Source organism: Humulus lupulus, chromosome 2, assembly GCF_963169125.1.
Source record: "Humulus lupulus chromosome 2, drHumLupu1.1, whole genome shotgun sequence".
Classification (NCBI taxonomy): Eukaryota; Viridiplantae; Streptophyta; class Magnoliopsida; order Rosales; family Cannabaceae; genus Humulus; species Humulus lupulus.
Window position 1 is genome coordinate 136,659,741 of NC_084794.1, and position 15,604 is coordinate 136,675,344.

At 36.1% G+C, this 15,604-nt stretch overlaps 1 protein-coding gene across 3 annotated transcripts; it reads left to right on the top strand.

Moving 5' to 3' along the window:
- The first annotated feature begins 653 nt into the window (after positions 1-653).
- On the top strand, positions 654-14,453 carry LOC133818545 (protein DETOXIFICATION 14-like). Of its 3 annotated transcripts, none has more exons than XM_062251465.1 (7): positions 656-1,035; positions 12,150-12,694; positions 12,794-12,880; positions 12,978-13,034; positions 13,218-13,456; positions 13,592-13,797; positions 14,103-14,453. In XM_062251465.1, the coding sequence occupies exons 1-7, from the start codon at positions 784-786 to the stop codon at positions 14,202-14,204; spliced, it is 1,488 nt and encodes a 495-aa protein (XP_062107449.1). In that variant the 5' UTR covers positions 656-783; the 3' UTR covers positions 14,205-14,453. The 3 variants fall into 3 exon arrangements, with proteins under 3 accessions (XP_062107451.1, XP_062107449.1, XP_062107450.1); XM_062251466.1 differs by having other exon boundaries at positions 899-1,035; positions 12,135-12,694; XM_062251467.1 differs by lacking the exon at positions 14,103-14,453 and having other exon boundaries at positions 654-1,035; positions 13,557-13,644.
- The last annotated feature ends 1,151 nt before the right edge of the window (positions 14,454-15,604 follow it).

A 15,604-nucleotide genomic window follows, 5' to 3' on the forward strand; every position in this document is an offset into this window, starting at 1 on the left:
CTGAGAACCTCATGACTTGTCTTGTCGCTAATTATTCCTAATTGCCACGTGTCTAGTGGTGAAAACACGGACAACATGACCAAATTACCCTCAATTATAAATAAATAAGTAATGAAAATTTATTTAAAAAACAACTTTGACACGATATTTTTATTATTCCAACTTATAAATTTTTTTAAAATAACAAAATAATTAAAATATCTTTTTACTCTTTTTTTTTAACCTTTTCCATTCTTTTTTTAAAATTATTTTAATATTTTTACCCTATTTTTTTTAACCCTTTTCACTCTTTTTTTTAAATTATTTTTGTAATTAAAAATATTACACATGTCAAAATTATTTTTTAAATATATTTTGATAAAATTTCAAATTATAAAATATAAGATAGAAAACATAAGTATTTATTTGTAAATTGAAGGTGGGAGAAATATATGTATTAAAAGTAATTGTAAATTAAATAGAGGATTGAGATTCCACCTCACAGATGGCATAATTTGTCATTATGTGACCGTTGAATCTGATGACATGCATCATAACCATTTATGGTCATAAATTGAAGGTGAAGTACAGATAGGTTTACTGGTACGTTTTTCCGCGTAATAAGATATTATTATACCTTTTCTATCATATATATTTAATATTATTATAGGCGAAAATTAATTTGTATCTACCTGTTTATAATTGGGCTGAATAGAATAGAACAGAATAGAAAGACTTTCTCTCTGTATCTCGCTCTCTGCCAAGTGCCCAGTTAATAATTAGCAGAAGCAAAATAGAAAAGAAATGGAAGATGAGGAGCAAGTCCCGATGTTGGTAAAGAGGGAGAAGAATGATGAAAGTGGAGCTGAAGGGGGAAGCTTTGTGGGGGAAGTGAAGAAGATGAGTGTGATAGCGGTGCCGATGGTGGTGGTGACTGTGTCTCAGTTCCTGCCTCAGGTTGTGTCGACCATGATGGCCGGACATCTTGGTGAACTTTCCCTCTCCGGTGCTGCCATTGCCACCTCTTTCGCCGATGTCACTGGCTTTTGCCTTCTTGTAAGCTCTTCCATTCCACCTGCATTCCTCTTCCCTCCATCTGCTCTTGCCTGCTGCCTGCTGCCTGCTGCCTGCTGCCTATGCTTATGCTTTTAATTAATAATCCAGCACGCATATATACATACATACATATATATATTTATGTATAGTACATAATCATTAATATATATAATATAAAAGATGATTTTTTTAATATTCCTCTTTCAAATCACTCATATTTGTCAATATAAAACTGTATTATTTTGAAGTTAGAGGAATTATAATAAAACCATACTGAACAATGAAAGGCACAGGTCTGGGATTTTTTTTGTTTGCTATAAAGCCCAAAATCCTATAAGAATCCACGTCTCTCAATGAAACATTTTGTTTTTTTGATTTTGTTTTGTTTTTCTACTATTAATGTATTATTATATATATATTTAAAATTTTACTGTTATGTTCCATGATAATTTTTACATACAATATTTATATCTTGTCCATTATATGTACATTTACATTATTTAATTTTTACACATATTTTTACTAATTCATAATCTTCCTATATTTAATATAATAATTTAAATTTTCACCCCTGTAAAAAAAATTCCTAGATTCTGATGAAAGGCGTATGTATGTATGCATACATTGTTTAAGGGAACGAAAATAATGGTTGGTTTATCCAAAATTTAAACAGTAGATTTAAAACCAATCAATTATCTTGTTTTTAAACAAAAGAATATTATTTTCAAAGTATAATATATAATATACTTTCTAAAGTATTATCGCTTATGGAAGGTTTTCATTTGTCCTCACTTCTCACGTGACCGTCAGTGATCAAGTTGTGCAGTACTGCTACTGTCACCTACTTTTATTTTATTCTTTCACGTTTAAGGTGTGTTACCTACTTTTTATATGATTATAGAGTAATAAGTAGGGGTGAGCACAGTGTGGTTTGGGCGGTTTGAACACTTTTTAATACAACACGCCACAAGTGCGGTTTAGTAACTAGAACACACCATGTGGTGTGATTTGGTTGCACCAAACTGATCAAACCAAACCATTTTTTGCGGTGTGGTTTGGCCGGTTTTCTACCGTTTGTGTTAAAAAATATGTTATAACAAAATTTAAATTTTTTAAAAAATACTAAATCCTTAGTTCATAACAAATCCTTAATAAGTTCTAAACAACATCACAAGTTATCAATTAAATTCAGTAAAACACAAAAAAAATATACAAGTCTCCTATATTGGGTAACTATAAAAAAAATGGTATATAAGTAAAGTTTATTTTTTTTAATATATTTGTAAGTATGCGGTGCGGTACGGTGCAAACCAAAATTTTACACCGCCAAACCGCGCACCGCACGGTTTAGCTCAAATACAAATCATACCGAACTATTACACTTTTGACACCGCGGTTTACGGTGTAGTATGGTGCGGTGCGGTCGGTTTAGATGCTCAACCCTAGTAATAAGTAACTTGATAAGCTTTTGTTTTCTGTTTTTAACAAACGTGTTGAACGTTTGTAAAAGGGCTAAATTTTAAATTATAACCAATTACAAAAATCTAAAAATAAAAATTGTATAAATGAATTTAAAATTAAATAACTGTGTATATTACAAAGATTGTAAGATCATGAACCACACGCAATCTATCTATAATCTATAACATATATGTAAAAAAAAGGTGAATCTATGATATGATCTAGGGTATAACATGTATAAAAGAGTAAAGAGAACCTATTTCTTTTGGTCAAATTATGTCTTTAGTTACTATTTATTAGTAAAATTATTTTGGTGTTTTTGTAAATTGCACCTAACATCAACATATATACTAGTGATTGGGCAAATGCCTCATGCACAAACTTTTAATTAAAAAATATATATTTATACTAATCTGTTTGATATTTATTACGTTATAGTATTTATAATTAATAAATTAAATTAGTAATAATAATTATTAAAATATTAATTTTGTATTTGTTAGTGTTGTCTGTATTTTTACTAACTGACATGTGGCAGTAAGTAGAAAAGTAATTAAGTTCCACGGGAGTTAATAAAGTCTAGAGCACGCTTAGAGCTCCTCGAAAGGTGATTCATTCCCAATATGTTGTGATCCACCTCCAGAGATGACTGTCTTCATGTGTGGTACATCTTGAGGACCGTCCCGATCTCATGTTCATCTAGTCCTCTAGGCCTGGATGAGTTGTCTTGGGGACCTGGAGGGAAACACCAGGTGTCATGCACAACGACCCTGGACCACAAGCAGTCGCCTGAAAATTTTAATATTCATTTTAGTCGTGGTGTCAAGTCCGTACAGGAAACAAACAACATGTCCTAATACACTGCCTAACATGGGAAAACATGCAGCAATTCCCTGACATTGTTAGGGGCATGTTTTTCCAAGAGTTTGTGGGCTGCAACCTCGGAAATGGGCTCCGTGTGATACGCACGGGCCCACAACCACTCTTATTACGAGAATGTGTATTAACTAGCATTTAGACCCCAATTAATTGATAATATTTTGTAATAAATCCTTGTTAAGGGAATTAATGGTCCAGAGCTACCATAAATAGAGCTAGGGCACCCATTGTAAATGATCCCCAATTTTTGTATTCAGAGCACTGCTAAGAGCTTCCCGAACCTCATAGAAGCTTGAAATCTTTAAACTTCCCGAAATCCTAATACAATAGACCTGTGGACTAGGGTTAATTAATAATTTGAACCATGTAAAATTTGTGTCTTCTTACTGCATTTTCTTTAAGTTCTTTTAATTAGTTAATAGCGAAAAAGGCAGTCAACCATGGTGAACACCAGAAGAAACACACCTGACGACGTTTCTCCTCCCACCACCGCTGGGGGAGGAAAACCTAGCCGACCACCCCTGCCAACAAATCCGGAGGTGGCCCAAGAAGATCACGATGAGAATGTCGCGTACGATGGCCAGGATGGCAAGTACTACGAGAGTGACTACTCTCAGTCCTTTTATACGGAGGAGCCACTGGAAGTGGTGACCCTCAAGGGTCAAATCGCCTCCCAGCAGCAAAAAATAGATGCCCAGGAGGGAAATATCACCGTCGTGCAGAAGATGGTTAATGCCATGAGGGCCACTTTGGCGGCTCAAGGGATGTCTAGGCAGCCAGCTGGCGTGCCGCCTGTGCACCCAGCTGAAGTGCCACCTGCTCCGCTAGGGGCGTGCCTCTCAAGCACCTCGTTGACATGGCACAAGATCCACTAGCTGGCGCACCACTTGTGCACCCAGTACTGGATCGTGTCAATGGGAAGGTTGATGAAGAGCCCTCCCAGAGGAAAAGACCTCGTTAGGCTTCGAAGCCCATTCAAGCCCCGAGAAAGGCCAATGATAATAAGAGGCATGGTGCTCGAGGACACCGCTAGGCCTCTAGCATGCGTGGAGCCTAGAGCATTTCGCTCAGGCGTGTTATGAAAGAGCGCATTAGGCCTGGAGGTGGTGTCCCGCCAGCACCTCACCAGCCTCAAAGAAATCTTGGCAAAAGGGCCAACAAGAGAAACATCTCCGCCAATCGAGGACAAGGAATCAACGTCTTAGTTAACAATGAATATGTTGACTCCGAAGGGGAGACCGAAGTGGGATACCCCGAGGACGGTGGTCGCCGCCACACACAACTCAACCTGCGAGATGACCTGAGCTCTCACAGGAACAAAGTAGCTCCTGAGGACGACACTAGGAGAAGACAACAGCCAGACCTTCAAGATGATCTTAACGCTCGGACTAGGGAACATCCGACACAGAGTGCCAATCAAGATCATGTCCCTCTCCATGCAAATTTGGAGAGTTTGAAGAGGATAATGCTTAAGATGGCTCAGAGACAAGGCCATGACTCCGACTCGGAGGATGAAGATGGGGAACCTTGCACTCCTCACATTCTAGAAGCCCCATTGCCTTGAGGCTTCAAGATGCCAAACTTCACTCCGTATAGTGGAGGAACAGATCCTACCGATCATATTTCGAAGTTCAATAAATTGATGTTGGTTCACCATGTCTCCAAAGATGCTAAATGCCACATCTTCCTGTTAACCCTGACGAGACCAGCAGATGAGTGGTTAAAGAAGCACCGGCCAGATTCCATCCACTCCTAGCAACAACTCTCCACCTCATTCCGAAGACAATTCATAGCTGCTTGGAAGGTGAACTTCGAGGTCAACACTTTAGCCAACATAAAGCAAGGACCCCTCGAGACCCTTACAACTTACATGAAGCGTTTTAAGGAGGAAGCAGCCAAGATCAAAAGGGTCGATGATGGCCAACAACTGATGGCCTTACAAGCTGGCACTCGATCAGGTTCTCCGCTATGGGATGACCTCCAGCAGAGAGGATGCCACAGGCTCGACAACTTCATACATCGGGCCGATGAATATATCGACTCGAAGGATGCCCACATCAGAGCTTTCAAAGGACTAGTCTCGTTCCCCGCTCTGTTAGTCTCGAATGTCATGGCCTTGAGACCCCAATTCTTTCCATACACTCCTGTCCAAGAGAGTATTATGAGTGCTCCACACTTCAGCCCAGGTGTTCCACCAGCTGGCTTCAATACCGTTCCCATGGTTGGTTTTAGTGTCGCTTCGTCCCGCTATGACGCAGCTCCCACTGGATACAGTGCTTTCTAGCCTACATTCAGTGTTGGAATAGTTGCTCTAGCCCAATCAATGACACCTAGCGAGACCCCCATCGAGAGCAAATGTAAAGGAAAGGGCAAGGTAAGAAGCCCAAGAGAACTGGAGAAACTCTCGATGAGAAGTTTCCTCCTCAGTACTTCGAGTACACAAACTTGGCGGATACTCGAGAGAACATTTTCCTAGCCACGGAGTAGCATATCCACTACCAAATTCCTCAACCAATCTAAAGGGATCGGGAGATAATAGATTCTACTATGTTTTGTCGGTTTTACAATGATGTGGGGCACCACACCAATGAGTGCAGGCAACTTAGAGACGAGATCGAGAATCTCATCTAACTGGGGCTTTTCCACTAGTATAACAGGGCTGGAGCACACCCTACTGAGGCTCCGACCATAGGCCTGCCTCCACAGTAGGTGGCAACTCCCCAAGCACCAAGCCTAGTGCCTATGGCACCACCACAACAAATAGCCCAAGGACCTTCCCCGGTGAACGAGAGAGTAGGGACTATATCTGGAAGACCCCACCTGGGGGCATATTGAGGGGCTCGCAGAATTGCTACGCAGGAGCTCTAAATCCCGATGATGAAGTGTTGGCATTAGCCCAACTTCCAGCACAGATGCCACGGATGACAGATCAAGTCATTACCTTCTCCGAGGATGATGCTCGGAGAGTGCATTTTCCCCCACCAAGATTATTTGGTGATCAAGAGCCAAATTTCCAACAAAATAGTGGCTCGGATCCTGGTGGATAATGGGAGTTCGGTGAACATGTTCAAGTCAGCCTTCGAGAAGATTGGGCTGACTACTAGTGACCTGTCCCCGTGCACCTCTACTCTCTACGGGTTCTTGGGGGAGAATCTTATTCCAATGGGGCAGATCAAGTTTCCAGTGACACTAGGAGAATTGCCTCATCAGGCCTTCAAGTATTACACTTTTGTGGTCATAGATTGCTCCTATGCTTATAACACCATCCTGGGACGTCCGACCATGGTATAGTTTGGAGCAGTCACCTCTATACGCTATTTGTGCATGAAGTTTCCCACCCAGGCAGGAAAAGGCACTATCTGCGGAGACTAGAAAGAGGCCCGTCAGTGCTACAATGTGTGGCTTAAGCATCCAGCTATGGTTGTTGAGGCGGTAGCCCTCGAGCAACCTTATCTCGAGGAAATAGAGGTCCAGGCTATTCAAGAAGAAAGGGAGTCCAACAAATTGGACCCCAGGGTTGGAGAAGAAAGTGTTGTTTAGCCCATGGAAGAAGTTAGGGAGATTATCCTTGACGCCTCCAACCTTTAGAGAAAAACTAAAGTCGGGGTGAACCTCAAGTCAGAGGTGCGAGAGGCTCTGGTGAGTTTTCTCAAGGAAAACCAAGACGTCTTTGCTTGGTCCCACTCTAGGCACTGACCTAAATATCATATGACACCTTGAATGTAGATCCAAATGTTTCCTCGGTGCAACAGAAGAGGGGGACCATTGACCAGACCAAGGCGGAGGCCTTGAAGGCAGAAGTCAACAAGCTTCTCGCGAATGGTTTCATCCGAGATGCTCAGTACCCGAAGTAGTTATCCAATCCGATCCTAGTGTCTAAGCGTAGCGGCACCTGGAGAACATGTATCGACTTATCTGACCTCAATAAGGCCTACTCGAAGGACTGCTTCTCTTTGTTGAATATTGATTAGATGCTACCTTCGGGAATGAGCTGTTGTCCTTCATGGACGCATACTCGGGGTACAATCAGATCTCAATGCATGTCGTAGATCAAGAGCACACCAGCTTCCGAACAGACAAATGTGTCTACTACTACAAGGTGACGTCTTTCGGTCTAAAAAATGTTGGTACCACTTATCAGAGATTAGTAAAATGGATGTCAGAAACCAACTTGGCTAGAACATAGAGATTTATGTAGACGACATACTGGTAAAGTCAAGAACAAGCCATAACCATGTGAAAGATTTGGCAGAAGTGTTCTCAGTCCTTCGCGGATTTGGGATGAAGTTAAATCCCCATAAATGTACTTTTCGGGTGGCTTCTGATAAGTTCTTGGGATTCATTGTCAGCGCCCGAGGAATAGAGGCTAATCCCAAGAAGATAAGAGCCCTAATAGAGATGCCATCCTCCAGGAAGCACAAGGATCTGCAGAGCCTGATCAGTCGAATAGTAGCTTTGAGTCGCTTTGTCTCGAAAGCATCTGACAAGTGCATTCCCTTCTTCAACACCTTCCGAGGAGGTCAGAGATTTTAATGGACGGAGGAGTGCAAACAGGAATTTCAGCAGTTGTAGGCCCACATGGAGAACCCTCCAATTTTGTCAAAGCTTGTAGATGGAGAACCCCTCCTCCTCTACATGGCTATCTCCGAGAACGCCATAAGTGTTGCCTTAGTCTGCGAAGAAGGTCGTGTTCAACATCCCATTTACTACGTGAGAAAATGACTCCTCGAAGCGGAGTCCATGTATCCCCTCATGGAGAAGTTGACATTTTTCCTGATGATAGCTTCTCGAAAGCTACGACCCTACTTCCAGGTGCATCCGATTAGGGTCATCACCAACCAGCCCTTAAGGCAAGTCCTCCAGAAGCCGAAGTCCTTCGGGAGACTGCTTAAGTGGGCAGTTGAACTAAATCAGTACGACATTACTTACCACCCAAGGACTGCCATAAAGAGACAAGCACTGGCGGATTTTATTGCCTAGTGCACAAGAACACATGAGCATCCCGAGGAGGCCTAGATGGTCAGGCCCACATGGAAGCTATTTTTAGATAGGTCTTCCACCAAGAATGGAACTGGAGCAAGACTTATCTTAGTATCCCCGAGGGGCACTGGGTTCATAGTGATTTTAGATTTGGGTTTGACGCCTCAAACAACAAAGCTGAGTACAAATCACTCATTTTTGCCATATATCAACATATATATATATAAATTTATTGTAGTATATATTATAGTATGTATTTATATATATATAACTATTTGCTATAGTTAACATTATAATATAGTATATTTCTCACATTTTTATTCTTGCAAATAATAAAAATGTCATTACTGTTGCCCATCATTAAATTATGCTTCATACAATAATATCATATTAATAAAATAGAAATGTGAAATACACTCTATATTACATTCTTTTTAATCAATGAATGACATGTGGATTACACTAATAATAATGCTAAGGAGATTCTCTAGGCTACTCCCTTTTGCACTCTCTCTGTAATTTAATGGTGTGTCATTTTTTAAACAATGTCTATTTTTACAAAATAATAGGTCATGATATTTTAATTTTATTACAATTTTTCCACCATCAAACATTTATTTTATTTTTCTATATTAAAAAGATGAACTCCTTATCATATTCATTACTCATTATCATATTTTAAAGAAGAACAAGTTCAAATTAACCCAATATTACGTGTGAAGCTTTTCTTCTTTTCTTTGAATTCATAATTTATGAAAGAGTTCCACCAAGGATTTCAGGTATACACATTGATTTTCATCAAATTTTTAAATATATTATCAATAATACAAACAATATACAATTTGTTGTTATTTCTTTTAAATAAATTCATATAAATATTTTATTTTCCTTATTTATATACTTATAAAAAAGTGTTTCTATTTTATTATTGAAATGTGTACAGAGGTTTATCTATTTATGATTTGCAAATAGAATAATTGACTCTTGGGCTTTAATAAAAAAAAATAGAGTAATTGAAAATACACATAAGTTGTCCTTTCTCTTTTAATTTCTCTTACTTGTTTGGATTTCGGTTTTTATGTTTAGAATGTTTCAATAAATACATACTCAAAGAAATTTTTGTAGTGAAAACTTTTCGATTTTATTATCATTATTATTTTGACCCAATTTTTGTAGTGAAAATTATTTTTATTAATGGATATCTATTAGTTAATTATTCTTAAATTAATATATTATTTACTATTCTTTTAATAATATACTTTTAGAGAATCATGCAGTTAATTTGATTTCTATAAATGAAATTGTGTTTAATGGTGACAAAAATGTACTAAAGATAAAACATCATGACTAATTATTTTGGAAAAATTGATGTTGTTTAAAAAATGACATAAATCATCAAATTAGTGAGAGTGTACAAAACAAAGTAGGCTAGAGATAAAAAAATTTGTCAATGTAATATGATATAATATTAAAAAATATCATAAAATAGTATGGGATTTAGTATTTCATACATTCAATTAAAAATGATACTTCCACAAAGTTATAAATTATTGTGACTCAAAAATCTCATACAATGTGTGTATGTATACGATATATGTATATATGCCATTGAATTGCTTTCCGTTCCCTTGCTGAGTCAGAGGATGAACAAGAGTTTGTGGTGACGCTTCATGTAGGACATTTTTATTTTTAGAACGTGAATAAATTATAACTTAATTTTTTATATGATTGTGTATATTGTAGTTATAGTATGCATTTTACTAGTTTTTAGAAAATTTCAAATAATTTACGATGACGAAAACATACTTCAAAATCATATGTTTTACGTGCATATAAAACAAACTTCAAAATTTGTTTTTATATTTTCAGCATATGAATAAGTTATAATCTATTTTTTTTATATAATGGTGTACAATATAGTTATTTAGAACCTCCTATAGTTTTATGTAAAATTCCTAATAATTTATAATATCGAAAACATGAAACAAGTTGTTTTAAAGCCTGAATTATACACACGTGAAATAATTTGTTTTCAAATGTGTTTTGGACATTGTAAATTATTTGGAATTTTTTTAAAACTGGTGTGATACTTATATTTTATACCGTCATATAAAAAATTTAGATTATAATTTTTTCATTGGCAAAAATAAAAACGTCTGTATTGATGAGTATAACGACATGTTCCACAGTAGAAACTTCCTATATACATATAGCTGTACTACGTGTAATTTTCCCTAATCTAAATGCCTACGTATGTGTACATTTATATATATATATATATTTATACGAGAGTGAATGAGAGAGATTGAATGGATAGAAAATAATAAAATATTTATACAACAATGAATAGTTATTCCTAAATGTAGCTTAGCTACAGTATATTGTGTAAAATACATAAAAAGTACCTCATCTCATCTGAAGGTGGCTATTTTAAGGTTTTTGCTATTTTTTTAAGGATTGAGATATTTTAACACATCTTATGTGAGTGCTCTAAGGGGGTAATAACTTGGGGTGTTTCTAATAGTAACTTTTGGGCTGGAAACATTTTGGGTGAGCTATTAAATATTCTTTCCATTATATATGTAAGACAGTAACAATTGTTTTGACTTAGCTTAATTATACTTGGTCTTAATTACATTTGGTAGATCAGTTGTATTTGTTTTTTCTGTTATTGGGCCGTATTCCTTAGGGTCCTTTTTTAATGTGTTGAGCTCCACTATATAAGTGAGCTTTGTAATTCTTTCAGTTTTTAGAGGAATTCAATACATTTTACAACTTTCCTCTCCAAACACAAATATTCCAAATACAATATCCTTTCAATATATCACACATATAACATTTTCTTATATATAAAAAAATCACATAAAAGTTGTTTGAGTTTTACAAAGAAAATACTTTGAACACCTCAAACGGAATGACAAAATAACAAAACTAATAAGAAAAAGTGGTGCAAAACAAATAAAACAATCGTCACTATTATAACATCAAAACTAAAAGTGGAATGTGCCAAAATAGTAGGTGACATTCCTTGCTTCAAATGCTTTTTTTCTCTTCTTTCTCAAATGTTTAGTTCAAATTTGTACTCAGCCAATTCATGTACGTGAGTTGAAGACTGAGATTTACTTCCAGCCAATATGGTGGGTGATCACAATCATTGGTTGGATATGCATAGAGTCCAACATGAAGACTTTGGAGTAATTTTATTTTAACCTTGTGATAGTAGCTAGTTGTTCAACATAGAGCCTTCTATTCCAGAAATTATACTTAAAACACTTTATGAATGGGATAGATGGAGGGCTGGCTCTGGGCAAGTCAGGCAGACCCACGCTTAGACTCCAAATTAAAAAGTCCTATTTTTTTTTTCCACACATAAAGGTCCCAAATTTTAAAAAATATCATCTTAAGTGTAATATTTTGTAATAATATCACTTTTTTTTGCGGCCCGCGAAGAGGGGCCGGCCTGGATAGATCATTATGATAATTGAAACACCCTTGGTTAATTAGTACAATGATCTTAACTAATTTGTGCAGAGTAAAATTGTCTATTGTCATTTAAAATTTTAGAACACTTGGTAGACATACTATCCTACATGAAACAACACTACATCATTTCAAAAACTTGTATAAGAATTCCTAATTAGAAAAGAATGTTATTATGATATCCTAATAAACTGAAAGGACACAGGTCAATTATAGTAGAAATTCTGATTGACTGAATTTCCAAGTGTTATAATTATCTGATTTTATTTATAATCAGTTTTTATAATTTGAATTTCTAGACATGATTCATGCAGCTCGGAATGGCGGGTGCTTTGGAAACTTTATGCGGACAGACATATGGAGCCGAAGAATATCACAAGTTGGGAGACTACACTTGGTGTGCAATAATCTCACTCACTTTGGTTTGTGTCCCAATATCTCTCCTATGGACATACATGGACAGACTTCTCATATTGTTTGGCCAAGACCCTCTAATCTCACAAGTTGCTGGACAATATTCTACTTGCCTCATCCCTGCTTTGTTTGGCTACGCAGTTCTCCAATCCCTGGTTCGCTTCTTCCAATCTCAGAAATTGATTCTTCCAATGCTCATAACCTCATGTTCAGTTCTGTGTTTGCACATTCCTCTGTGTTGGATTCTGGTGTTTAAGCTTGAGCTTGGAATTTCGGGCGCAGCGTTTTCCATTGGAGCCTCGTATTGGCTCAATGTAGTTTTCCTTGGACTTTACATGAACTACTCTTCGGCTTGTGAGAAAACCCGAATTAAGTTTTCCAAGGAGGCTTTCAGACACATAAGAGAGTTTATCAGCCTCGCTATTCCATCCGCGCTAATGCTTTGGTTGGTAGAGTTTGGTTTTCCATTATCCTTTGGTTCTTATCGTATTTATAAGAAATAATTAAGCCTTAAATGGTTATTTTTTCTGCCAATGATCATCAGCCTTGAATACGCCTCATTCGAGCTTCTAGTATTCCTCTCTGGTTTCTTTCCAAATGCAAAGCTCGAGGCTTCAGTTCTCTCTATATGGTATTTACTCTTTTGGTACATTTATGTATACGATCCCTTCGGGAAATGAATTCTTATTCGAAACTGTTAGATAATTCTAAAGACATTTCTTTTGCAGCATTACTACCACCACATCCATTTTTTACATTCCATATGGGATCGGTGCTGCTGCAAGGTGCTTTCTACGCTTCCTCTGCTTTCTATATTTTTTTTGCCCTTTATTATTTTAAATGAAGGAACATAAATAATATTATTTATAACTGTATCATGAACTCCTTTTATTCAAGTTCCATCCATGTAGTCATATTTGGAATAATGTATGTGTAATAGTACTGAAAAAGAAAGAAAAACTTTGCAGCACCCAGGTCTCTAACAGATTAGGAGCAGGGAATGCTGAGGCAGTTAAACTTGCGATCAGAGTGGCTCTGGTTCTTGGAGTTGCAGAAGCAGTTGTAGGGAGTACAATTCTCTTTTGCAGTCGCAATGTTTTAGGATACGCTTATAGCAATGAGAAGGAAGTGGTGGACTATGTTACGGAGATGGTTCCTCTGCTTTCTTTCTCAATTGGTGTGGACAGTTTGGTAGCAGTTCTTTCTGGTTAGTTTTTAGTTTTGTTTTTATTAATCAAATTTCATTATCTTTAAAAACCATACAGATATAAAATTACAGGAATAAACAAAATTACTATATGAAGCAGAAAACGTTGAAAAGTTTATTGATCTGCAATATTAGGGGTTGCCAGAGGAAGTGGGTGGCAGGATATAGGAGCTTATGTAAATCTTGGAGCATATTATGTAGTGGGCATACCATTAGCTGCTTTGTTGGGTTTTGTCTTCAAGTTAAGAGGGAAAGGCTTGTGGATTGGAATAATGACAGGAACCACTCTACAAGCAGTTTTCTTTTTGGTCATAACAATTTTCACAAATTGGCAAAAGCAGGTGAAGTTTTACTATGATATAAATGTTTAAATTTTTGGACGGTTCTTCATTTCTTATTGTTGAGATAATTTATTTTCATAAGCAAACAAATCATTACAATGTAGTCTATTTGGGAGGCTAATCCCGTTGTACTTTATAAATAACTTCATATATATCATATATTTAGCGTAATTTTCTTTAATCAATTCTAATTAAAATGTTTCTCATGAATATTACGGTGTTATTTATAGAGTTAATCTATATAGTATTAATTAAACTAGTCTCGGAAAGAACTAACAACGCTTCCATTCGTGTGGAAATTTCAGGCAGAGAAGGCAAAGGAGAGAATATTCAGGGAAAAAGAAACTCTTATCAACCATTCAGTTGCTGAATTTTATCTTGACGAGCAAAAGGTTCTAATTTGTTAGAATATGTGAGAAATCCGGTTATCCGTTATTGTTTTGGTTATGTCTCTTTGTTTATTTGTTCGTCTTTTCATTTTCCCACTTAAAAGTAGTCAAAACTTGTGTATTCAGTAAGAGTGACTTTTGTTTTTATCATTATCTACTTAATTAACAATTTTAGTTCTAAAATATATACAACTTTAAAAAGACTTCAAATAAATAATGTGTACATTTTTATATCTTAAGAAATAAAGGGAAAATAATTTGTGTACTTGTGACGTAAGAGTCTTGGAAATTTTTAGGACAAGCGGGGCGATACCTACCAACAGAAGCTCAAGCTTGGTTATGCAAAATATTCCTAACTCAAAACCTGAAATATTCTATATGGCCCTGTTAGAATGAGTGGCTCGGACACCTCATAAATGAGCGACGTAACAAATGATTAGTCTTGATTCAGAAATAATTAGTAGTCACAAAGTTTGTTTGTAATAATTGACTCTCCTTCAATTCTTGAGTGCCGTAGTTAGAATATTCATTATAGGCTAACCAATAAGCTGCTAACGTTTAGCAACTTATTATATTTTTAATTATAGGGGTCAGGCACCCTTTGCACTGTAACTATTGAGCATAGTAGATGAAATATATAGTTTTACACAGTTTCTCTTTCTTTTTATCTTGATATTAGAGCCCTATGGCTCACTTCCATGGCGTCTTCTCCTCTTAGTCCATCACAAGGGCGGTCCTCAACCACCACACCCTTCTCCTCCTACTCTTTCTGATGTCCTAGCTGCTACCCCACCCTTCTCTGCTCAGGTCGACCAATGTTAATAGGGAAATTTACAAAAATGCACTAAAAGTTAAAAAAAATCTGAAAAATACGGTACCTTACAAAAATACGGAATTTTTGGATAAAAACACGGAATGGCAAAATTGTAAATACGGAGTGGCAAAATCATAAATAAAAGCTGTAAAATACAATTTCTTGTGATCAACGTTTACAAACTAGTAAATATATGTTACGAACTTGTAAATATCTGTTACGTGTTTGTAAATAATATTTACAAAATCAGTTATATAATTGTAGATTTTTTTTTTTTGTAGATAAAACTTACAAACAAATTCGTAACTAAATTTTTTATTTTTGTAACAATAATTTACAAATTTAGTTTTACAACTAAGAAAGATATTTTTGTAACTAATATTTACGAAAATATTTTATAGTTAAGAAATCATAAGCAAAATATACATAAAATTATTATACTTCTTCATATTGTTACAATATTGTACCAAAAAATTACATGAAACATCATATTTATGCTATACAACTTAAAAATATAAATTTAAGATATTCATTATTTATAAAACACTTTATTGAATATAGTGGTGAAATACAATATTTTTCTTTAAACAAGTTTTACATTTTT

Excerpts from the sequence above, each read along its gene's own strand:
- LOC133818545 (XM_062251465.1), top strand. The coding sequence starts at position 784 with ATGGAAGATGAGGAGCAAGTCCCGATGTTGGTAAAGAGGGAGAAGAAT. Across the intron at positions 13,035-13,217 it reads GGGATCGGTGCTGCTGCAAG|CACCCAGGTCTCTAACAGAT; the intron begins GTGCTTTCTACG and ends AAAACTTTGCAG. Across the intron at positions 13,457-13,591 it reads TTTGGTAGCAGTTCTTTCTG|GGGTTGCCAGAGGAAGTGGG; the intron begins GTTAGTTTTTAG and ends CTGCAATATTAG.